At 36.5% G+C, this 26,637-nt stretch overlaps 2 protein-coding genes across 2 annotated transcripts in view; both read right to left on the minus strand.

Annotated features, from left to right (window-relative positions):
- trub1 (TruB pseudouridine (psi) synthase family member 1) overlaps window positions 1-296 on the minus strand; it is a 30,569-nt gene extending 30,273 nt beyond the window's left edge. The window contains exon 1 of the mRNA XM_051922455.1: window positions 107-296. Coding sequence (XP_051778415.1) covers window positions 107-236 — 130 coding nt within the window. The 5' untranslated portion in view covers window positions 237-296. The remainder of the gene's footprint in view (window positions 1-106) is intronic.
- Window positions 297-13,386: 13,090 nt separating this feature from the next.
- The window catches only part of fhip2a (FHF complex subunit HOOK interacting protein 2), a 48,063-nt gene continuing 34,812 nt past the window's right edge, over window positions 13,387-26,637 (minus strand). Inside the window, exons 11-17 of the mRNA XM_028795768.2 lie at window positions 21,945-22,114; window positions 20,713-20,856; window positions 20,505-20,595; window positions 20,125-20,268; window positions 19,438-19,578; window positions 17,583-17,686; window positions 13,387-16,180 (exon numbers count right to left, since the gene is read on the minus strand). Of these exons, the coding sequence (XP_028651601.1) occupies window positions 16,075-16,180; window positions 17,583-17,686; window positions 19,438-19,578; window positions 20,125-20,268; window positions 20,505-20,595; window positions 20,713-20,856; window positions 21,945-22,114 (900 nt within the window). The 3' untranslated portion in view covers window positions 13,387-16,074. The remainder of the gene's footprint in view (window positions 16,181-17,582; window positions 17,687-19,437; window positions 19,579-20,124; window positions 20,269-20,504; window positions 20,596-20,712; window positions 20,857-21,944; window positions 22,115-26,637) is intronic.

The raw sequence follows: 26,637 nt of genomic DNA on the forward strand, positions 1-26,637 counted from the left end.
CAGCTTTATCCAAAAAGAAAAAATCCGCTCAACCGGTTAATATTTCCCTGACGTGTTGTATATAAAACCCATTTTTAGATAATTTGACTTTAGTTGAGCTCCATACCTTCTAAAAGCTTTAATTTTAGCGTATTCAGAACGTCTGCGGATGTAGGTCCTTCCTTTTTATACACAGCAAATACGCCATTCAAAGACTGCAATTTTCCAGCCTTCTGCAAACTTGTGCTTGCAGCCATGCTTCTACATTTGTGTACGCGGACCGAGAGTCGCGCCGTGATGACGCATGTCTTTATGAGGTATTCTGGGAAATGTAGTGTAAGCACGCGTAACTGGCGCAATGCCCAAGTAACGTCCAAAGTGACTTTCAGTTTCAACCATTGCGTTTATTTCATTTCACTCCTCTTCATCTACGTGATTAAGGCCTACTCTGAAAGACTGACTGGGATGTAAGTAAAAGGTGTCCCAAGGGGTTGAAAAATTACAAAATGGAGTATTTTTTTGTTTGTATATATAATAAACGTTTTCATTTTGATAATAAATGGGTTTGTGTGCTCTTCCCTGGTAAGAAATAAAAGCAAACAATTACATAAGTTAACAGTCTGTATTTTAATAAAAAACAAAAAACAAATGGGGGTGATTAATACTTTTTATAAACATTCTACAGGTAACTGCTATTCCTCAATTTAGTCCGTTATAGAGCAAATAATCTTACCACTTTCATTATTCTCAAACTATGCAGTTCTTATTATGTTGTAAAGAACTTTGTTTGCTTTGGATGGTGCAGTATAAAAGTAAAAGCCTCATGCTTATTTTTATATTTAAAAGCTGTAATTATGGTTTAAGAATTTATATATCTTCTCAGACACACTTAAGCCAGGGTCATGAAGGAGCATGGAACCTTTCAGAGTAGCATTGAGCACAGTGCAGGACCCAGCGCTTTATGGTGTGCCAGCTCGTCACAAGGTCTACTTATCAATACTGACATTTAATTTGATACAAAAAGAAGGTACATGCATATTCATGAATTTTATCTCCTTATCATTAAAATGCAATTACTATGTCATTTACTGAACAAATTGTAAAGGAAGGCAGTGATGGACTGGCTTCCAGATTGGGTTGGATGGTTTCTTGTCTACCCAAAGGACCCATACACAGTAATGGACAGAGGACACAGATGAATGGATGTCCCAAGTGGGATGGGTTATGTTCTCTTTCTAAGATGGGACTGTGTAATTGAAGGGCAGGGTGTGATTAAAGCCTATCAGAACGACATACTTCCAAAGGCCACACCACCAGAACAGGTCATCCACCTGAAACTATGCATGTTTAGGCCTGGCCAATAGTTGGATGGGAGACCAACCAGTAAAAACTTGGTTGCTGTTGGAAGAGGTGTTGATGAGGCCAGCAGATGGTGCTGACACTTGCCATTGCACATAATGATCTTAGGTTTGTTTGCAGCCCCTCGATCATAGAAACCCATTTCCTGATGCTCAGTTCTTTTACTGATGCTTCTTCCAGAGGCAGTTTGGACCTCTGTTGTGAGTAATAGAGGAAAGGAGATTTGTACATGCTATGCATTTCAGCACTAGTGGGCACCACTCTGTGATTTTTGTGTGGCCTACCACTTCACAGCAGAGCTGTTGTAACTCCTAAACAAATGGTCTCAGACTCCGGTCCTGGAGGGCTGCAGTGGCTGCAGGTTTTCATTCTAATCCTTTTCTTAATTGGTGACCAGTTTTTGCTGCTAATTAACTCCTTTTCCTTTCATTTTAATTGACTTGTTTTTTAAGATTTCTTTCCCTGAATTTCTTCATCATTCCTCTGAATTGCTTCATTTCTTCACTTAAATGGCACCCAAACAGAAATGAAATGTGAAGTGAGTGAGCCAACAGAAGACCAACTAAGTCAGGGTCTGAAACTCCAACCAATTTCACTCCAATCAGCTGTGTAATTAGGTGCCGATTCTTGTCGTTAATTAAACCCGTTCTTTAATTCCATGGCTTGTTGCTGCTCTCATTGTACAATGGCATATTTCCAAAAGTACTAAGATTACTATTAAACTGTTTTGTGAACCTGAGCAGGTCAGCATTCCTGAGACATTCATCTTTCTGTATTTTCAGATATTGTGTGATAGACACAGTTTGCTGCTCATTTTTTTTGTCTCATTTTATATCTCATTATTGTTTGACTGTGTAAAAAGGATCAGACTCGACACACTCAAAAAGGTTTGGGGCAGCCACCCATACAATCTCCCTGGCTGCAAAAGACTTTTCAAAGAACAAAGATGTTCACATAACTAAGTCCAAAACAGAACTGGTAAGGGTTTGCAATGATGGCTGCTTTAAGGGATCAGACCGGAAGAGATGTGTAGGAACCGGAAGTGATGTAGGGGGACCAGAAGTGATGTTCTTCTGACATCAGTCTGCGCGCCGGAAGTGACGTTCTTCTGGGTGCCGGAACCAGAAGTGACGTCATGCTGGGTGCTGGAAGTGATGTCATCAGCTCTGAATCAGACAGGTTTTCTCGCGGCTGGTCTGTAGGGATAACAGAAGAAGGTTTAGTGCATACCGCTACCCCCTGGCCTGGTGTGGAATTACCTTTGTTGGTCCATACAACATCCTCCTACTTGCATGTGTGTGATAACTGCTAATTAAGGAAAAAGAAACAATTGAGGGGTCTTCAAGAACAAATCAATTAAAATGAATTCAAAAGAATTAATTAGCAGCAAAAACAGGGCACTAATTAAGAAAAGGGTTAGAATGAAAACCTGTAGCCATTACGGCCCTCCAGGACTGGAGTTTGAGACCACTGTCCTAGACACTTCTACTTTGCGATAATAGTACTTAACTTTGACTGGGGTAGATCTAGCAGATCAGAAATTTCACATAGTGACTTAGAGCAAATGTGGCATCCTATGACAGTGCCATGCTTGAAGTCACTGAGCTGATCAGTATGACCCATTCTCTTTCCAGTGTTTGACAATGGAGATCGTATGGCTATGTGCTTCATGTTATGCACCTGTTATATCATTTGATGTTGTATTCACCTTTTGCATTTCTATTCATCATCTGTTGCTGGTAGATCTTCATTATGCTATGTACACACATGGCCAGATTTAGACAATAAGCTAAACATGTCACACCTTAGGGAATCACAGTCTGAAGGGATCTCTCAACATTTCAGAATTTCTGTCATTTGTTACAGTTGCATTTTCATCTTTTTAAAGTGCTAATGGAGCAAAACCACCGCCACACGGGTCTGCTATGCAACTTAGCAGCATTCTTGTGATCTGAGTTATTACACAGCCTTATTCTCTGTTAACATTTGCCAAAAAGGACCTTCATAGCTTCCCAAAACTAGGAGCCTCACTATATCTAAGTCTAGTTCTATGTAAACATGGCAGTAAGTGTGAACTTAAACACATTACAGTTAAAGAAAGCAGCTCATTATCTCAAGTTTACTGTTGTAAAGGTTATATGCAATAGTGAATCTGAAGCAGTGGGCCACCATTAACTTTAAATTATTTCTTTTATTCAGAGTGCACCACCCTTCACATCTGTTAAACCAGACCACAGATTTGGTTGTCTTCAGAAAGCTCCACGTACCTACACTCTTTTCTAAAAAATCCCTCTAAATGTTATTCACTTCTCATATGGCACAGTCCCAGGTCTGCCATAATCACCACAATGGAGACTGAAAATATTCACTTGAAATGGAGACTTGAAGTGATTAACAGGAGACAGTAAGATATCCTCCTGTTGTTCATTTAAGAATCCATGCAGGTATTCCTTTGATAAGCTTTTTCATAAGCAGCTGCTCAAGACACTCATTCTCTTTGAAATGTTACTTTATTGTCATAAAAATACCAGCTGCATGGAATTTGATTTAGTGAAGGCCATACAAATATGAGAGCATCAATACAAACGCACGACATAAGGACGACAGTAATTATCATTCCCCAACCTCCCGCAACCAAGCAATTTAACAAAAGCACTTACACATCAGACATAAAATGAAAAACCTAAATGAGCAACCACGGGTACATTAGTGTGTGCGGCAAATGTTCTGTGAGCAGGAGGAAGCAAGCCATTTTCCCTTTTTGATGCAGAACTTCACTTAAGATGGGTATTTTTGGCTTTATGTAAGAGGAAAATCTACTTGAAACTATCTGCCTGTTTAACTAGCACATCCTGACACTTGTACCAGCACATTGAAATTACAAAATAACGTCATATATAACATTCCACTTTATATTTTGTTCTCTGATAACAGTCTTGTTTCTTTGACCCAATACTTTGAATATGTTTAACTAATTTGGGATTTTACATAACTACAATATACCATTTATCTATGTGCTGATTGGAGTAAATTACAGTATATTTGTATGTTATGTACCTTTGTGATAAAAGGAACTGTTCTCTTAAGACACACTAGTCATGCTATTGAAAGTTTTGCTGTTCGTATGGCATGGCTTCACTGACCAGCTGTAACAGTGGAGGCCCATGTTTGAGTTCATTATAAGAAATGGCTCAAGGCTCTTCTTTATCTATTAAGTATTTTACACAACTCTTTGAAAACTGCTTTGAAAGAAGCAGGTTTAAAAAATGAAGTAAAGGATGAATTTTTGATTTTTTGATGTATGTACCTTAAAGGGTACCGTTGTAAATCAAAAATTAAAGGCAATTTGAAAATTACGTGGTAACTGCAATGGATAGAAACTAATGCAATACAATATGTTCATGGTGGCTTATGGGTAGTTTGAATATGCTCTGCTGTTAGTCTAGTTGAAGCCTAGGTCAGATGAACATGGAAGCACCATGTAGTCAGATGTTTTTGGGCAGAGCGAGTGAAACCTGTTAAACATTTATTAAAGGATGTTGGTGTGTGCAGATCAGTAGGCTGTTTGAGTACCCATCTTGAGCAAATCAAGTCCTCACGCACTATGGCCTGTGCAGATCCAGACTTGATATCCAAATGTGCAGCAACAGTGGACAACGTAACCTGCAAGTCTTCTCTGATGAAGGCATTCACCATGTCAATATGGGCTTGTGTGAGCAATGTGCATGGTCAACCAGATCGAACTTTGTTAATACAATTGTTCTTCCTGCTCTAAACCTTTATACCCTCTTCATAAACATTTTTTTGAGTCAGGCTGTTTTCACTTCTGTACTGAGCCAACATCCTCTGCCAAAAGAAATTTCACTATGGTGTGTTTTGGCTTCAACTAGACTAACAGCAGAGTACTGCGCTGTGTGTGTTTGAACTATTCATACATCATTTGGAGTGTGTTGTATTGTGTAGGCTTCTGTTTGTTGCAGTTATTGCGTAACTGTTAAAGTGCCTTTACTTTTTCATTAACCCTTGTGTGTGTATATATATATATATATATTTTTTTTTTGTTCTTTATTTCGCCTTATACAATTTCTTGTATTAGGAATTTGGTAGTTTTCGCATACCCCTTGGGGTCAGAGCGCAGGGTCAGCCATTGTACAGCGCCCCTGGAGCAATTACAGGTTAAGGGCCTTGCTCAAGGGCCCAGCAGAGCAGTGGCCTTTTTGGCAGTGATGGGGATTCGAACCGGCAACCTTTGGGATACCAGCGCAGATCCTTAGCCTCAGAGCCACCACTCCGCCTGTATATCAGAAATACTATCAAACTAACTACAACCTAACTACAAATACACAATTTTACATGAAACTATTGTTTTGAATTGAAATGGATAATTAGTAGATAGTAGCAGTACAGTACTACATTATAGTATTAGTATTCATTTTTATTTATATTTTATTATAATGTCTTTATCCTGAATTTCACTGCCAGACAATAAAATTCTAACAGTTATTTGTGGTTTCGTTTAACTTATTATATACGACATTGACATTTACGGGCTACACATTTTTTAAAATTATTTTGTTTTTTTTTTTGGTTTGAAATAATTCATTAATTATTAATTATAATTATTTGGGTTAATTAATTAATAATTCCCAAAGGGCAATTGTCTTTTTGCATGACCTTTGTGGGTCACAGTGCAGAGTCGTCCACTGAACAGTGCTCCTGGAGCAATTTTCAGACTTGCTGACGAGCTACAGCAGCAGGCCCTGCTGGGTTCCACTCCTGTTAGCTAAAGAGACTACAGTACAGGACATGTTATCACCAAAATTGGACGCTTGAAGAATTGAAAAATGTGAGTTTCTCCTGTGGCCTGTAGATGGTAGAGTCTGCATTTGGCATAAACATGATTCAGCTTTTCAGGTGTAGATGGTACAGCAGCATGGGGAATGTTATCCTAAGATACATTAGGCCACTTAAAACCAGTTGAGCACTGACTGATTGCCTCAGTGTATACCAGTCAGCATGCTGTTGATGGTATGCATTCACCTTTTTTAAGACTGACAGAAAGTGTCCACCATTTCAAGCTGGTTCCCTGAACACAGTGACTTCAGTTTACTACAGTGGCCTGCGCAGTTCCAAAATATCAACTCTAAAGAGCATGCTTGACATGAAGTAGAACATGAGGCTATTGGGTCACATTGGATTAAAATCCCAAATGAACGTTTCTGGCAACATCTCTTTTTATATAAAATCCAACATCTGTCTGTCTGTCTGTATGCCTGTCCTCTTTTCACAAGAGTACTACTTAACGGATTTAGATCGGGTTTTTTTCTGTAATTTGCTTGAACATTCCGGTTGATTTTGCGACTTCTCTCATTGCACAAAGTATCATAGTTTGCTTGCAGGAGTGATTTATTCTCACTAATCCGAGATAGAGGCTGTGGGCCGAGGGGAGGGGGAAGTGTGACGTCAGGAGTGGGGAGTTGGGCGGGGTCCTCCTCACTCACGGAGTGGTGTTGAGGGGTGGCAAGTGGGGCGACTCTCCCAGGCTCCACTTTTGAGGTCCGCGTGTCCCTTTTCATCGGATTTGTCAAGTTATATTCTCCAGTATATATATATATATATATATATATATATACACACTGTATATATATATATATATACACTGTATATATATATATATATATATATATATATATATATATATATATATATATATTTGAGATGCTTCTAAGAAGAATCCTTTTAAAATTCCTCTTCAAGGTCAAATTCCGTACATGTATGCCTTTGAAAACATTCCATTGTCCGAATGTTAATGCACAAAAACATGTATCGCTAATGATAACCAGCTGACATGACATCAACGTGAGTTATGACTATGACAGACTCAGAGTAGACTTGCAGTTTGGGTTCTTTTCTAGAAGAGGCCCTGCTCATTTCTGCATGACACTGCATCGCATTTTGCACTGTCGTTGCACTATTGTCGTGAATTGAACTTTTTTAATAAATTAAATCGTTATATTTTGATAAAGTCCACATGTTATCTTGCAAAAATTGAGCTTAATACTGTAATGAGAAAATCCAGTGAATGTTAACATTATTTTTTTATAAACTTCTTGCACAGGTTTATACAGTCCACACATACCAGTAACAGCATTTAACATAACTGGCCCTGCACACCCCTAAGGCCACCTCTACCTATTTGTTTATTGATTTTTAAAGTTTGTCCTGTTTCACTACTACACGGGCAGAACCGCGGGGGACGGCTTGTACTATATATAAAAAATAAAAAAGTAGCGCTCCTTATTACTGCAGAGATGCAGAATAATCTGCTTCCTAACCTTGGAATACTGTCCCATGATGAAATGCATGTTAAACAACAGAATTTCCAGTGGCTGGGAAGGAATCATAATTAAATATTTATAGGCAATTAAAAAAATGTAAACAGACATAATAACGGATGATAAAAGCACTGTTAGTTGTTGTGCTCATGAGTTCAGAAAAAGGCAGCTTCCTCACTCCAGGTACTCACCATCGGCTGTTATTCTGGGATGCTGCGGCACAGCCTGACCAAGGCAGAACAGCGAAGTGTGGGTTTTTGTTTATGAAATAGTTCTGCTCAGATTTGTGAGTGTAGGCAAGACGGATGGCCACAGAGAGCTTAATGAGGGAATGGGCACAGCCTTCCCTCATTAGTGGCTCCATGGATTATTTAGTGAAATAGATACAAAAAGTGTGAGTAAGAGATACAAGGTATGAGATATACAAGGTATGAGCAATCAAGTGAGTAGGCTGAAAATGGGAAATGAAAGAAGAAAGCAAAAGGTTTGTGAAGTGAGAGAGAGAGAAAGAGATGAGAATCTTCAGGTTAATCCAGTATGAGATAAAGAGAGCAAACTGGTCGGGACAAACCCCTTAGAGGAGCGAGTAAAGGAGTATCATTCCAGCAGAATGCAGATTTCATTTTGATGGCATCTCCCGCAAGGGCCAAGTGTGAGCAGTGGGAGAAGAACATGTGGCTCGACAGACGCCAATGGAAGGGCAGCAAGGAACAGAGCCAGGATATGAAGGTTGACCTGTCGGTCGGCATCTCCTCCTCCTCCTGCGAGCTCTGAACAGGATAAGGTGCCAGGTTTAAAAGGGCAGTATTCGGAGCTAAAAGTTTTATGGATTGTCTCTGGTTTTAATATCTGATTTTATTGGAGCATTTTGTTGTTTTTCTTCACCTTCACCTTATTTATTTATTGAGCATTTTTTGAACACTGCACTTATTGGACACTTTTTGGTGAATCGTTTTAATAGAAGCACTGGAGCACTTTTGCACCTACCCTTGTATTGCGTGAGTGTCCTCACCCACTGGCTCATCCCTTGGGTATGTTATCCGTGGGTTCAAGAGGCTCCCTAGATCAACTGGGAGTGTGGAGCCGACCCACACCCTCACAAGTCCTCACTTCTCCTAGTCTTAGTTACAAACTTCAAGATGCTCTGGAAAATAAGAAGTGCCTTTTGGCTGCATCATCTTCTTATTTTTTTATTTTTATTATTTATTATTTTTGTTATTTAACAGACTACTTTATCCAAGGCAAATTTGAAAGCAAGTTAAATACATGCAAGCATCCAAAGCAACAATGAACAAGACAAAAAGCAAACACAAGGGAAAGAGACCAACTGCATAATTATAGCTGAAGCTAGAATATTACAGAAATCAGTATCCAAAAGAGCAGCTATCCTGTAGGGGAGAAATGAAGCAGTTCCAAAATTTGATGCCTAAACACAAGTACTGTAATAGATAAAGGAAGATCAATCCCACAGCTTTCGAGCAAGCATGGAGAAATGTTGTCCAGTCTTGGCACACCTAGCAAAAGGAGGGACAGTTGGCAGACAGGCAGAAGCAGAACAGAGACTTCTTGAGAGGACAGAAGGAGAAACCAAGGACTGGCGATATTGAATAGCTGAAGCATTCAGAGAACTGTAGGTCAACACAGGAGTTTTGAACTTGATCCTTCCAGCAACAGGAAGCCAATGGAGAGACTGAAGGAGAGGAGTAGTATGAGTGAAGCAAGGAACAGACAACACCCGGCAAGCAGCTGCATTCTAGAGAAGCTGAAGGAAGTCCTGCCAGAAGAGAGTGGCAGTAGCCCACTGGAGAGAGAACTCCTGAACTCCTAAACTAGTCTTGAACAATCCTCTGAATATTATGAAGGAAGAAACAACAAGACTGGGTCATTGACGATGTATGATCAATAAATGAAAGTGAAGAGTCCAGAGTCACACCAAGGCTCCTAACCCTGATTGATGGTTAAAGGGTGACATCTTCCAGGGTGATGCTTAGAGACAAATCTGAGGAAGGAGAATTAGAGGGCAAGTACAATATATCTAACTTTGAAAGGTTAAATTTAAGGTGATCATTCACCTGTGATGAGATGACAGAGTGACAACTTGAGATCTGGGCTGAAACCTGTGGACTGCAAGAGGGAAATGAGAGGAAGATCAGCACTGAGATGGTAGTAAAAGCCATGAGTAGAAATAACACTGCCTAAGGAACATAGAAAAGAGAAGAGGACCCAGTACTGATCCTTAAGGCACAACCGTAGAAAGTTCTTGTGGATAATGGAAGGAGTTAGTCCAGGAGATACAAAAGGATCAGTCCGAGAGGCAGGAAAAGAACCAGTCCAAAGCAGAACCACTAATTCCATGTTTATTAAGGGAAGAGATTAGAAGAGAGTATCTGTTGTTAAAATCTGAAAAAACCAAGGGATTGCAACCAGAATGTTTTTAATTGAGTAATCAGTATCTAAGCAAAGTGAATGACATTATTGACGTCTTGAGTTGTTTGAAAGAATGGGAACACTGATTGCCAAACCATATGGAAAAAGTATGTTTAGATTTGCCCTCCTGTTATGTAAGTTAGTAAGGAAGAAACCTGGATTGATCATGTTGAATGAGAGACCAAAGGTTGGCCAAAGGAATGTCATCTTCTGAGTAACTTATTTAGGGGGGGAATGTATTGTCCACTGGTGTTTGGGAAGTATAAGGATTGATTTTGATGAGTATTATGCGACAGTATGTGGTTACACTGCTAATGTAGACTTAGATTCACAAGAATAATGTTGAGGATTTCAGCAGCACAATCCATGAGCATACAACTTTGAATACGTTAAGTAATCATAAAACTCACACGGACTGTTTTCCATCCATGTTACAGCCCAGGGGCCTCATGTATAACGCCGTGCATAGAATTCACACAATAACATGGTGTGCGGACAAAAACGAAATGTGCTTATGCACATTAAATCTGTGTGAACGCCAACTTCCACGTTCTTCCGCTACATAAATCCCGGTCAGTGTGAAAAGTAACGCATGTGCACACACCTGCTGTCCTGCCCCAACTCCTCTCAGAATTACACCTCTTTGAATATGCAAATCAATATAAATAGCCCTTAACCTCAGCGTTCTGTGAAAAGACAATGGCAAAAGCATCGGGGGAAAATAAAGAATTTCAGCGAATACCAAGTGGAGGCAAAGGAAAAACATACTATTTGTTGGTTTAAACAGTGATATAATCAACAAAAGGAAGTTGATCGAGTGACATAGAGTGTCGGAGAAACTCGAATGTTCAAGTTCACAAAGTCGCACAGTGCCTGAAATAAAAAAAGTTGTCACATATCAAAGTCGCCGTGAAAAGGCGAGTCGTAGCCCACTGACTGAGTTTCATATGAAAGCTTATTAGGGTACAGAGAAAAAAAAAATAGGCACACAGTGGGGAAAAAAAGCAGAAAATGTCAACTTTAATCTTGAAAACTTTAATCACATAGCTTATTTTGTTATTAAAGTAGAACATCAAAAACTTCACCTTAAAATTGTTTAATTTACTAGTTTCTCAAATACCATTGTAACTAAAGTAGCACGTTAAATGCTTTGTTTTGTATTTGATCTTCTATGTGCACTACGTGCTTCTTGAACGGGCTTTCTCTTCCTCCGACAGGACACAGCATCCATTACATTCGTGATATTACAGCTCTCTGAATAATTAAAATACTGAGATGTATATGTGATATCATTTTCATGATGATAGGAGTTAAAGCATGTTATTAAACATAGGAACACGGTGGTGCAGTGATAGTGACAAGCAGGCGCCTCGTCCACAGATTGTTCCTGCCTCCCGCAAGATGCTTGCTGCGTCATGTGCGACCTTTGATGAAATAATTTATTGTTATCTGTCTTCCGCAGTGTCGTGCCAGCCCCAGCAAGAATACAGCACAAGGCAGAAATAATCGGGGAGCCAGCTTGTCGCTAGCGCTGCAACACCGTGTCCTCACATGTTTAATTATTAACAATATAGATTATTTAAATGATGTTAACATTTTATCTGTATAATGTAATAAACATATTTTGCTGCATTTCATCTTAAAAATGATATCATCATCATATGTAAATACACGAGTGCCGCAGGTTGTGCAATATTATAACTGTGTTGCAAGTTTACATTGAGGTAATTGTACTGGTAAGTACAAACAGTTCTAAAAGGAGCACTTGATGGATTGAGTGCGTTTATAGTTCTTGGGATGAAACTGTTTCTGAACCGTGAGGTCCGTACAGGAAAGGCTCTGAAACGTTTGTTGGATGAGAGCAAATCAAATAGCGAATGGCTGAGGCAGCGTGTGCTTGATTCTGTATACCGATAATTCTCTTTCCGATCAGCTGCTCCAAGTGGTGCAGTGAGAGTAACAACGCTAAAGCAGCTATGGTATTTGGAATAGTTTGGCCATTCCGTGGACCATTATATTGTTACAGGTTAATTATGCCTTAAACTAGTAAACAATATGCGGTTAATTTCAGTGTATTTATAAAGCCGCGTCAGGGATGTGGATCTTGAAAAAAAAGGGAAACCACACTGGAACAGTAGCACTGCTTTGACACAGGGTGCCGCCAGTTTGCAAAACCGAGCGGAGAACTTGCATACACCAGGGTTTGAGCTACCATGAAAATGTGTGTGGCTTTATGACAAGTTTAGGTTTTATACATCGCGATTTGAGCGTGGAAACGGGCTTACGCAACATTTTTGTGCATACGCACCGTTTATACATGAGGCCCCAGGTCTGTACTCCATTAAATTTGAGAGCTCTCGAACAGGTCCTCCATGGGAAAACATTTGGGAGTATTGATTAAGTTATTGAAAAAACATACATAACCATGATTCAGACTGGTACAAAGAAAGAGATTGTTTCTCATTAGTGCAAGGTTGTTAAAGGTGACTGAATTATGTACAAAAATGAGGAGTACGTTTAGACAATTCTGGAATAAGTGACACTAACATCCAGAAATTTGGAATCACTTAGAAATGTTAATATTTTTGAGATAAATTAATACATCTTAACATACCAAGACACTGTATGGCTATTACTGCTTCAAATGACTGATGTATAATTTATTTTTCACATGACTGCAAACTCTTTTTAGACTTCTTTATGGAAGCAAGTTAAGCGTGTTTTTCAATTCATTGGGTCTCATCACTTTCAGTTCCATAAACCCTACTGCTATGTCATTGATGAAGCCATTGCCCTTGTTACTGTTGGTACTCACAGACAGCATCTTCCCATTCACATTTCTTTGCCGTATCCATGTTCAAAAAGATGTCCTGTCCAGGCAACTGACAACTGTCATGCTCACTGAGCTACATAACCATTTAGTAAAAAATGAGGGATGGTCAATGGTGATGTTTCCTGTAACAAACCAGTTATTATTGTAAATTAATAATTATGTATTTGTTCCAGCACATACAACTCATGTCCACCAGTGCTCACATTATCAAATGCTATTTGTCTTTCTAACAAATATTCTGCAATAAAGCACTGAGTAGTCATTGTAGCCCGGTGGATTTTTTTGTTTTGAGTTTGGGGACATGTATGCATTTGCCCTCATCTGAGAAAGCTGACTCTCACATATCTAAAATGATATTCTTTTAAAGACTGACAATATTGATTTTCATCATTTTTAAATACAGTTACTTCAGAGTCTAACTAAATAAAACACACAAAAATGAGGCAATATTACTTTGATGTCTCAAATAAAACATTTTTGTTTAATGCAAAGGAAAATGGATAGCAAAGTGATTATTTACAACAGTTATGTAAAGCAACCACAGCAAGTACATTTTTAAATTGCACAAATGACATGTTTAATTTTTAAGAACTTCCCAGCTGAAGAAGGATAAAAATAAGGTGCAAATGTAACATTTATATTGTGCACAAAATGAAAACAATTGTATTGAAGGTAGCAGACATGACAATTTTTATTTATTTAAAAAGAGAACATTCTAAAATTGACCAATATGGTGTGTGGGTAAAATTCAAAATATTTTACAATATATGAAGTGATACCAACCTGGTTCCATTGAAATGCTTTAATTACTATATTTAAACTGAGCAGCTATACATAATGAGTAGGTTTTCTTTCAGAACAACTGAAAATATGAAAAATACTACCTGTAATGATTTCACCCATGTTGTGGCTAAAAAAGCTACAATATATTATTTCTACATGATATCCAACATTATGCAGTGGATTATGACTTCTTTTCTATTTAAATTTACACCTACAAGCCGATCATTACTATGGGATATCTGAAGTGAAGTATCTGTATACCATGTGTTTACGCTACATGGAGTCATGGATAAGAAAAGAGTACAGAATTCTTTATAAAACAGTTTGTTACAGTGTTCATATTTCAAGGATGTAGCACCAGATCAATATTTCAATGACTAGTGCAGTAAAAAGACATAAATATAGGATATTTCTTCTTATACAAAAAATGCCTAGTTCATCCTTAAACTAATAAATCTGTGATCGGGGTGACTCTAACCATTACAAATGTTTTTTCTTCATCAGGCAAGAGATTTTTAAAGTTTATTATCAAGGTTCTACCAAATGATTATTTTATTCTCCAGCAAGCTGGAAATATTGTAGAATAATTAATGCTGTAGAGTGCATGTCTTAATAAATATTTGGTATTTGTGAATATAATTCTATTTCCACATCAAATGCACATAAAACAAATAAGATTTACCAAGTTTGACAACTCGTGAATGTGCACACATATAATCCTAAATTTGCATGTGCTATACATGCATTATAAATGAAAGTTTTTTTTTACCCTATACTAAAATATAAAATAAAACACTTTATTAATCTACAGATAACCTATGCATATTGCACCAATATACAGTATCTATTTTATTACCTAATCCAGGTATTTAGGTATATTCTTACCAAAAGGAATGTCTGCTACCTGGCGAATAGTCAGAGATAATTATTAAATCTGCAGGCTTACAACAACCCTCACAACGAACTGTAAACAAACAGAATTCAATTTGAAAGGTACATTTTTCTTTTCAAGAAAATCAGGAATATATTAACTGGGATACTGTAGGTAGGTACACCTTACACATGAAGTTGAAAATCCAGAGTGCATGGCATGTTTTAAAACACAACTGTAAACATGAGTGCAAAGTTTAACCACTAAATAATGGAAGAGATTCCAATAACAACTTAATGAATACTGAAAAATATGATCATGTATTATATAGAATTTGTGGACTTTTTAAGTCCATAATAAAAAAAGATACTGTATTCATTTCACTATTATTAAACTGTCTGTAGTTCAAACAAGTTATCCATCATATAAAAACATTCCCACAGTAATAGAAATAATACTTGTGACATGCCTATTGTCAAGGCACAGTTGATAACATTTTTTCTACAAATTCAAATAAAAAAAAAAAAAAAAAAAAACCCTACACACACACAATCATACTGAAAAACTCTCACGTGGCCCACCATAAATTACACTGCTAAAAAGCTCACTAGTTCCTGTCTATTTATTTTTAACATGGGGCCTTTCAAGCATAAAACTTGTGTGAAAGTGGAGGCTGGGATAAACACACTGTACACCCAGCAAAGTACAAAACAAAAAAATGGCCACTGATAATAAAAGAAGGGTAGCAAGACAAAAACCATCAAAGATTATTTTAAAGGCAGTGCTTCAACGCATGTTTATATGGACATTTTGTTTTTTGTTGACAGTGAAGGACAAAAAGAAAAGACTGATTTTCCTAATCGACTAATTCTTTCCTTTAAACAATGACCTTAAAAGAACGCAGAAATGACAGATTTGTATCTGTTATTTAAAATATTTTTTCATGATATAACCATTAAATGTATAATTTTCAGTTGTAACTGAGAAGCATAAAAATGAAAGCATGCCCAAAACCAGGGTGGTAATCAGGCAGTTTTACGCAAATGCAACCTGTTTTTCTTTAAGGCAGTCAGAATGTTAAGGCATTTTATGCATGTAGGCCCCAGATGTTAAAGAATTTCTGGTTATTAAAGTGAAGTTAACACAGCTTGACACTCAATATATTTCTTTGCACCACACAAAATAAAATAAAACAGCACTTGATCCAAAAGGGTTTTTCCTGGTTCTGTTAAAAGCCATTTTCTTTTTATCCATCATGATTCCCAAAGGGTACAGGATTATACTTAGCAGATCAGTTTTATAATTTTTTTAAGACCCAGTTGAATATTTCAAGAGTAGAAACTGGCATTTTATCCACAGTCAAATGAGAGGATGGATATGTTTTCAACAGCGTATTATCGCAGCTGTGCTATGCTGATGATCTGTCTCGTCTCAACTGTATTCATGCTGAAGTGCCAGAAATTGTCTGTAACATTCATGAAGTTAGTTTAAGGTGTTGTGGAAGCATGAAATTTAACAAATGCTATAGCTGCTAATTCCTTGCAAAATTCTTCTAGGACAATCACACCTTCCAACAATGTCATGTTTTCAATGCTGCAATAAAAGACATTTTTGTTAGGCAAGTTTGGTAATAGTCATATTTAAATAAATAAATACATAAAAAGCAAATACATAAACACCCATGTGTTCATTTTCGGTCACCATACTGTATATTCTGCTTCAGGCTTGAGAAAACAGGAAGAGCCTATCTGAGCAGTACCAGGAGTGAGCCAAGAACCAACCATCAATAGAACATCACACTACTCACTGGAACTACACTAAGTTACAGGCATCATTTGACAACAAGCACACCACAGGGTGGAATAGGAGTACTCTGAAAAAATGCACAGACACCATGAGAAAGTGCAAAATATATACAGAGAGCTCGGTGTCAATTTGCAAAATATTATTAGACTCTTTGTATCTGTATGCTTACTTTACAACAATGAAATGGAACTTACCAATCACCACTGGTTAGTAAATCAACAAAGCAAACACACACAAACACATATAATCTCCCAGTTCGAGAATTTTTCCTTGGTGGCCACTGGCAACCTTTGGGTTGCAAAGACACAAAGAAACTATTTGCTTTGTGGGACACCAATAAGATAATCTCCACTCCAATGTGGACAAGTTTCGGCTTCTAAGGTGTATGTGGTGGACTTCTGAGTTCTCTTTTTTAAAACTTCCCTGATGCTTATACTCTACCTCACCACACAGAGCAAATCTGGGTCATGGCACCATTTGTCTCAGAACTCAGAATGTGGTGCCTGCTGGGCAAGTGCTGCTCCTGAGACAGTGACCACTGGTCCCAAGACACAAAGAAAACTGTTTGTATCCCAGATAACAACAGGATAACCTCCCATTTCCTAAGCTGATGGCACAGGTTCTAAGCTACACTTGGTAAACTTGGCCCCTACTTCCATTGTGCACTGTCAGACATTGTTTTCAGTCAAATCTGAAATTCATGCATTATGTATATATCTGGCATATTGCATTTAGAAAACAATTTAAAATTATAAACAGTGTAGGAAATGGAGATTTTGTTTATTTTTAATTACATTATTATTTCTTTAATTTCATATTAAAGGTTTAATTTTATTTTTTGAATTCTATACATTTTAAATCTGATTCTCCAAGCTTTATTTTTCAACAGTGGCAAAGTGTAGCTATGGGCCAACAATGAAACCATTCGTTCAGATAAAGATATTAAAATTCCGATTTTACTACAGCTTTCAAAACGTTTTTAAATTATCCTCTTGTATGAAGCAACTGACTAGGAAACATCAGAGAATAATGTCACTAGAGTAATATTATATGATACAGTAAAACATCATAAAAGTATGTTTAGTCATTCTGTATATAAACAAAATTAGCCTGAAAAGTCTATAATGAAACTATCCTTAGAATAGCAACTTAATACATGCATTTAAAAATATATATATTTATAACTTACGTAGGGCCTTCAGGTTCTAATCCTAGTAATCTTTTTCTGACCAGCAGAAGTTTAGGGGTAAAATCTGGGATCCGCTGGATTCTCAACATAAGGTCTCCAACAACCTATAAAAAGAATTATCTGGAAATAAATCTGCTAACAGTTTTGAAGAAAGAAAAATGTAATTACTAATAATTCTGATACTATCATAACTTTTTCTCAGATACTTAAAAGAACATAAAGAGCAAATATGGGAATAGGGCAAAAAGCCATAAACCATGACAGATTTTTTGTTAAAATATGTGATTGGACAGACTATTAAAAGTGGCCCCTTAACTGTAAATCAATAACATATGGAGGCAATTCTATTCTTTGGAAAATTTCCAAATTTTTAATTCAAGTATTGTTAAGATCCTCACAATAACTTCATAGTCCAGCCAATTTTATATATACAAGAAACATGATTATGTAAAAAGGAATTAATACAAGAAAAGCAACAGTCAATAAGAAGTGCTGAAATACATTTTTATCTTCAACATTCCTGTTGACTCACTTGCCAGCAAAGCCCACATGCAGAGGCAAATGATATAAACCTACACTACACTGCAAATGTGATATTTTTACTACATGAAATTCAAGGAGGATGAATAGTCAAGTTGCTCAAGACAAACTCAGGACTGACAAAAGCAAAAAGCTTGTTTCTTGTTGGATTACAGCTTTTATCTAAAAGTACGTCTTTTTATCTCAACATGAGTATTTAGTCAAATGTTCCCTGTTTATTTTCATCTGGACCCTTCTCTGAGAAACACACAGGTTCAAAAGGGGTGTACAGTGTTGCCAAACCCTTAAGGAACAAAGTGATATTATACATATCCAATGGGTTAAGTTTTGCTGTGCTGGATAAGGACAGTGGCAGTCTGCTTCATGTTGGTCAAACATGCAGATAGGAATTTCACTGCAACAGGTACACATGACAGTAACTCCAACTATATTTTTATCAAAGCAAAACCATACATTTTTGAAAAAGCTAATGGTATCTCACATCTCCATATCCTTAATATATGTGATAGAAACAAATCAATATGAAACAAAATGAAAACAAATTTATAGTACAAGCTGTATTACTGTTCTAAACAAGAGAACCACTGGGGACAGCTTTGGTAACTTTTCCTTTATTAAAGCCCACTTTATGAAGCAGCACTTATAATGTTAGGCTATGACGCCAATATAATATTATTTACAGTTATTTTAATTTAACGTTGAATGAATCATCTTTCAATTATCTTTATAACTTCACTGAATGCTGACACTGGTGCCGTCTCCTGTAATAACACAGTGACCTGAAGCCATGTCTGCAAAACCCAATGGCATCCCCTTCCTACTGTAGATGTTTTCCACTGTCCATGGATTCAATTATTCAACAAGCCATACAATTTATTATGTCAGATTAAACATCTTTTTGTGAAACCACACTAAACCACGAAGTACAATAAATTACCGCTCATGGTTACAACCAAGAAAGGACTTATAGCAAGTATGGAGTCAAATTATACACAAAAACAACAAATTCTAGACTTATGAGAAAAGAGGAATTGATGGTTTTCAGAGAGATGCATGACACACTTACATTTCAGCCAGCATTTACAAAAGGGACAATATTTAAAAAGCATAGATATTTGCTTTCTTACCATAAACCGTTATACAAATATACCTGGGCAATGCTAGGTACTTTGGCTCATGCACTATGTAAAAACTCATGTTTATAGAGTTATTAAAAATGTTTTATTATAGTTTGTTTTTTAATATGCTATATTACTAATACACTATATAGAAACCAAGGCAAAAAAACAAACATTATTATAAATGACTTACTTACTCTGACAATGACAGAAAACAGAGACCTGCATCCTGGAGCAAGGTTGATATAAGGGTCTAATAAAAACTCATGCATATGAGGGTGAGGGAATAGGGACAGCTTTGACAGCACTGATGTCACTTGTAAATTTACATCATATGGCTGAAATCACAAAATATAAACATTTTATTAATACAATCACAAATTTTAGCTGCTTGTAAACATTAAATTAAGATTACATAACAATAAATTTGTATTAAAATCAATTAAATTTACTGAAACCATTTTATTTGTACATACAGCAGCAATGTGTTCTCTCAAATGATTTTTCAAAATAAGAACATGTCCTTCAACCAAACATTGCTAGTCAATCCCTAATAACTCAGAGTGAAGACAGCAGTTTCAAAATTTGAATATTCTGAAAGTTCTACCTACAACTAAACTGCTTACTAACCTGTTACATACTGTATATCTAATGTTCCTTTTTTTTAAATACTTAGCATTTGCATGGTTTATTCTTAATACAATATTCATTTTCACTAACATGTCACAAATCCACAAAATATGATCCTTGATTTAAAATCTTATCTAAAATATTGGAATCATTATTTTCTGGACAATAACTATTAAATAGTATACCTCTATCCAAGTGATGTGTATTCATAAAATTACAACTGCACTAAAATTGTTTATTGAAGGAAAAAATACCTGGTCAAGGATTCTACCCATTCGATCAAAAAGGACTTTAAGAAAATGCCCCTCATAAAAGGTGGCATTAAGATCACACTTTTCAAAAGCTTTTGGCAATCCTGGCCAATCCCATCTCATGCAAATAGCACAGTAATCCCGGAACTAGCAAACAAAAAAGAAAGCCATGTTAAAAAATATGAATCACATAATGTTAATTTCCACTTTAAATTTCAAAGGCCTAGAAAAATATACTAAAACCTACATGGCTTGTGAATAATGAAAGACATACATGTTTTGATATGTATGGTTTATGTACAAAATCAAAAAAGAATTGTTTTTCAATTATCTATATTACATAACAATCAGCTCTAACTGCAGATATAAAAGAATAAAAGAACCTGTCTATGGGCATCTCTGAGGTAGGTATCGTATCCTGTCCCTTCTACTTGATAAGATGACTTTGCTTCATCAGGGACTAAACAAAGAAAACTACAAGAAGAAAAAATAATTAGCAAATCTTTAATTTCTACGTTACCACATAAGGTATATTAATATTTAAATATTTGGATGAAATGATTAATAACTGAGAAAAATGTGCAATTTTACCTATTTACAATTTTGTGAACCTCTGTTTTCCCATCATTTTTTGAATGATCGGGTGTTTGTGGAGGGGATGCACTTAACCAATCAGAGTTACAAATTCTGTTATCTGGAGTAATGTCAGCAAAAATTGGATCTTCCTCTAGATCACTAAAATAAACAGAATGGGTAATTTAGTGTCATATTACTAAATGTATAAAAATAAAATTAAATTTACATTTTTGTATAATATGAGCAGGCAATAGCTAAAATAACAATTAACCAAAGTATTACACTTGTTTTAGTAAATACAGTAATCCCTCGCTATATCGCGCTTCGCCTTTCGCGGCTTCACTCCATCGCGGATTTTATATGTAAGCAAATTTAAATATATATCGCAGATTTTTTGCTGGTTCGCGGATTTCTGCGGACAATGGGTCTTTTAATTTCTGGTACATGCTTCCTCAGTTGGTTTGCCCAGTTGATTTCATACAAGGGACGCTATTGGCAGATGGCTGAGAAGCTACCCGGCTTACTTTTCTGTCTCTCTTGCGCTGACTTTCTCTGATCCTGACGTAGGGGGATTGAGCAGGGGGGCTGTTCGCACACCTAGACGATAAGGACGCTCGTCTAAAAATGCTGAAAGATTATCTTCACGTTGCTATCTTTTGTGCAGCTGCTTCCTGAAACGATATGCTGCACGGTGCTTCGCATACTTAAAAGCTCAAAGGGCACGTATTGATTTTTGATTGAAAAACAAACTCTGTCTGTCTCTCTCTCTCTCTTCCTGCTCCTGACGGAGGGGGTGTGAGCTGCCGCCTTCAACAGTTTTGTGCCGCGGTGCTTTGCATACTTAAAAGCAAACAGCCCTATTGATTTGTTTGCTTTCCTCTGTCTTTCTGACAGACTCTGCTCCTGACGCGCACTCCTTTGAAGAGGAAAATATGTTTGCATTCTTTTAATTGTGAGACGGAACTGTCATCTCTGTCTTGTCATGGAGCACAGTTAAAACTTTTGAAAAAGAGACAAATGTTTGTTTGCAGTGTTTGAATAACGTTCCTGTCTCTCTACAACCTCCTGTGTTTCTGCGCAAATCTGTGACCCAAGCATGACAATATAAAAATAACCATATAAACATATGGTTTCTACTTCGCGGATTTTCTTATTTCGCGGGTGGCTCTGGAACGCAACCCCCGCGATGGAGGAGGGATTACTGTATAACATTTTTTGAACAGTATGATTAAACTTTACAAACTTACATTGCTTCAGCTATCTGGCCATTTTCAACCAAGTCTTTATCCTCTTGACAAGGTGGTTTGTATTCAGTATAGTTTCTCTCCTCCAGGTTTCTTAGGACTAGGTTGTAAAGGATGTGTTCATTGGGTTTTTGTAAAAGGTGCTCAAACAACCTTAATGTCATAATACTAATCTAAAACATATAAATATAAAGAAACTGTTCACCAACTCAAATATACCAATGATGTTATTTAAAATGTTCAGCTTTTGTCAGTTTGGTACACAGTTGCATATTCAGTGTTACTTACAGTAAATGACTTGCAGTGAAAACATGGCATTATAGTTTTTAATTACCATAATTTGTTGTTATCTGTTAACCTAACAAGATATTATCTTTTCAACATTATTTCTTCAGCTTTAAGAAAATTACATTTGATATAAATTTATGCATATTTTATATTTTTTGCAACTTTAACCAATATCATTCTAAGGGAAAATGCTGGCAGAAAAACAATTGATAAGACAGAATTTAAGGAAATACTATGACATCAGTCTTCGATTGTTTTTAATTACAAACACAGAACCTGATAGATTGTGTTAAGTAACTAACTTAACGCAGCATTACATATATTAAAAAATTTAAGTTGGATTTGGGTATTATTCAAGAGCAAGTCACTTCACCTACCTGTGCTCTAATTGTGAAAACACAAGAAACTGTATTTCAAATGTTGTAAGTCACCTTGGATAAAGGTGCCAGCCAAATAAGAAGAAAGAATAATATTATAGCTAGTTTTTATAATGTACTGTGAATGCAGCCAAACTACAGTATCTTCCCATTACATTTGACAACCTGAAATAGAAAATCATCTAAGGGACAGAAGAAAACAAAACATTTGTAATTATTTAAAAAGGAAATTAAATGTTTTGAAGGAGTGTGACTGAAGTTGCTCTACTTGAAAACCTCATGAACTTGTCATAGAGATTTGTCAGATAGACTCTAAAAAAACACTACTGGAAACATGCATTCACAGAAAGCTACTTAAAAATCTCTGTAATAAAGCGTAGGCCAATACAAAGTCTGTAGTGTCTATTATTTCAGTTGTCTACTGATGAATGCTTTATTTTCTCCACAAATCTCTAGATTTCAGTTTTGTTCATTCTCACTCTTTGCTGAACCAGTGTTACTGTGGCAATGTACATACAAGTCTTCTCCAGTATAAGCTTGTGTCCTGAGTTATAATATATTGCTAACTTTGGTCTTTGCACACATTTTTTTCAGTATATTAAAATAAATGCAATTGCCTTCCTATAATCAATGCGTATCTTTTTATCATAAATGCAACAATATGCAGATTTAGTGAGAGAGGAAAGCCTAATTACTAACCCAGGGAGTGGCAATGAGCAACAAATTTTAAGATATTAACAACGTCTTTATGTCTTTTTCAAATACATAATAAAAAGATAAAATGTAAAATGCAGTCAGTACATAATGTGGATAATTCAGTCGGTAAATATATATTTTGGTAGAATGATTATTGGTAATTAGTGGCTGATTCTATTGACCTAGTTTGAACTCACGTTTAAGGCACTTAAAAAAGTGAAGGCTACTGCATTAGGAAGATGCAGTTCTTATGGTATTAGTAACTGAAATCTTCACCTACTATAGTATCAGGACAAAAGATTGTAACTTAACACTGGCATTAATTTAATGTGTCATAAATAGAAAATATAACACTAACAAAAATTCTAAAGTTGCGATTTAAATGGTCACCAATAATGGTCACTTTGGTGTTTTATCTGGAGTAAACTGTAAGCCATACATCACAGTTGTAAATCAGAAGGGAAAGGTTGATTAATAAGTGCTAACTTTGATCAGTTGGTTCTTCTCTTACTGAGGCTGAATTGGTGAAGAATACTAAAGAAAAAAAATATGATATGCAATGGACTATCATTTCTTACACAATTACTACTCACTGTTTCCAAGATTTATGGTACCACACAACAGTACCAAAACAGTAGTAGTAGAATTGTAGTACCACAATAGTAGTAGAAACTTGTGTTTCTACTGAAAGGTTACTAGGGTCAGAACATGAACACAATAATAATTCAAACTTGTGGTTACAACATATATGCAGTAAGGTTTGGGAACCCAAATGGATTAGGCGGGGAACTATGTAAAGACTGTCAGAAAATGATATTGCGCAAGAATCTGACCAGCAACTGGTATAACTGGTAAATACAGTATTTTTAATAATCAAAATACAACTGTTTTCTGTGTAAGCGAAGCAGGCAGACAATGTGTTATCTATTTATCTAATTTATTGATCAGGCATTAGTAAGGTCATGCTTTAAAGTGACACACAGTTGTCATTAGGGATGTCCTAACTGATCAGTCACCAGTCTAAATTGTTCAATTTTCACAATAAAGACTTGATCGGTGATATAAATTGACCAATCACAAAAAAAAGCTTAATCAGCATCTCCTTTTCTAAACTTTACAGTGGTTTTGTTGTACTGCTCTTTTAGGTGGTATATAATTGCAGTTGAGCCTACACATGTTTTGTTTTTTTTTTTGCTGCGAACTTAAACAGAAAGAAGACTGGCATTTTAGTCTTTACAGTAAAGAAAGTGTAAGAACCAACTTACAAAAAGGAATCAAAGAAAATATCCCTTGCTGTACGACAAATGGTAAGAAAAACTACTGTAATAAATTCTGACTTTTTATTTTGCCCTTTACTAAAAAAAGCCGGTTATCTGAGTCTGGACTGTGAATGAGCTTGTGTTAAGTATAGAAGCTTACATTTTTAAATAGAAAAAGAATAGATAATGAAGAATTTGAAATTGCTGCTTAGTAAACAATAGGTTTTTTTAACTTAAAAGCATAATTTGTCTATTTCACTTGTAAACTTAGTGAAAAGTCAAGCAAAATGACACCTTTTATTGGCTAACTAAAAAGATTAACATCTTGCCTGAAGAAGGGGCCTGAGTTGCCTCGAAAGCTTGCATATTATATTCTTTTTAGTTAGCCAATAAAAGGTGTCATTTTGCTTGACCTTTCACTACATTCATAATGGCTAACATGGAACAACACCCTAGTACTACGTGTAAACTTGCTAAGCAAGTTAACCTTGTATCTTCTTGTTAAGCACCTTATGTAGATTTGTGGCCTTTTTAAGGGTTTGTACTGTGTGATGGACGGCTGGCAGCTCATCCCGGCCAACACATCCAAGGCGCTAGATGGCATCTTCCCTGCAGCATGGAGGTACCCCTGATTCCCGCAGGGCACCACGGGAGATGGAGTTTGGCTTCACAGCCCTGCTGGATGCCATCATGTGACGTGGGGATTTTTATTTTCCCTATAGCCCGGAAGTACTCCCAAGTCACGGGGACAGAAGAACAGAAGTACTTCCGGGCTGAAGAAAAATATAAGTCTTCATCTGACCCAGAAGTGCTATTCAATCACATGGACAGAAGGACAGAAGCACTTCCGGGTCAAGGATTACATAAAGGACTATGGGAGACCCAGCAGGCTGAGCCGTAGTTGGGAGGTAGAGTGAAGGAGCTGCTGAGAGAGGAGGATTGATTTATTGTATTGTATTAGTGATTTATTGTTTATTTGGGTGAATGTGGTGTCTACTGTGGCCCAATATTGAAAAGAAAAGAAATTAAAAAGATTATTGGTGCTTTTACTTGGTGTCCTGGATGTTTGTCTATGGGGTTTGAGGAGCGACAGCGCCCTCTAGTGTCACAACTGTTTTATTTGCTTGTATGTGTCAGAGTGTAAGTTTCGGTAAGAAAGAAATACTGCATAATTAAAATGATAACCCATATTTATAATTACTCCTCAAGAATTACAAATGCCTTGATGGAACACTGAAAGAAAAAAAAAGACAAAAAATACCTTTAGAAATATAGTACATGTATATTTTAACAGCAAAAATGGTGTAATGCAATTAATAATAAAAAAAATATTCAAAACTTTAACTGCATATATATTTACATATAAGCAGTGTTTAACTGCAATATCAAATAATGGAATCGCTGTGTGAGAATACATATATTTTTGTTCGAGAAATAGTGAAAAGAACTTTTTAAATTAAGCACTGTTTCAGATGAGTAAACTACAGAAGAAATTGAATATGACAGCTTATATTTATGAAAAGCATTTTAGTTTCTTTTATGTCATGTATTATAGATAAATATTTTCTGTACATATAGTTTAAAAAGTATGTATTTTATGGAAATTTTATTTATTGTAGTATCTTTATGGTCACTGATGGGATGATTTGCATGAGACGCTGCTTTAAAAAAAATGATAAAAAAAATACGGGACAAAACCCGTCCTGTATTGATTCAAAACGGGACGCGCAATTTCATTCTCAAATACGGGACGATTCCGTATTTTAAAGGACGAGTGGCAACCTGTCTGGAGCATTTCCTCAAACACATGTGCTATAGCCTGGCTGGTGTGCGAGCCGCGGAATTGTTTCGCATGTAATATGGCTCGTTGCGGCGTGAAACTCTCGTCTATCCACTGGGAGGTTAGGCTAATTAGTGACACGGGGCTAACACTGCTTGTCCAGATATCCGTGGTGAAACTAAACGCAGAGGAGGCTTGCAGTAGGCTGTGGATATGTTTTTTCACGGAGTCGTGTAGTTTAGGCAGCTCCGTGTCAGTCATGTAGCGGCGGCTTGGGAAATCATATCTGGGCTCCA

This window comes from Erpetoichthys calabaricus, chromosome 2, assembly GCF_900747795.2.
Source record: "Erpetoichthys calabaricus chromosome 2, fErpCal1.3, whole genome shotgun sequence".
In the NCBI taxonomy this organism is placed as follows: Eukaryota; Metazoa; Chordata; class Cladistia; order Polypteriformes; family Polypteridae; genus Erpetoichthys; species Erpetoichthys calabaricus.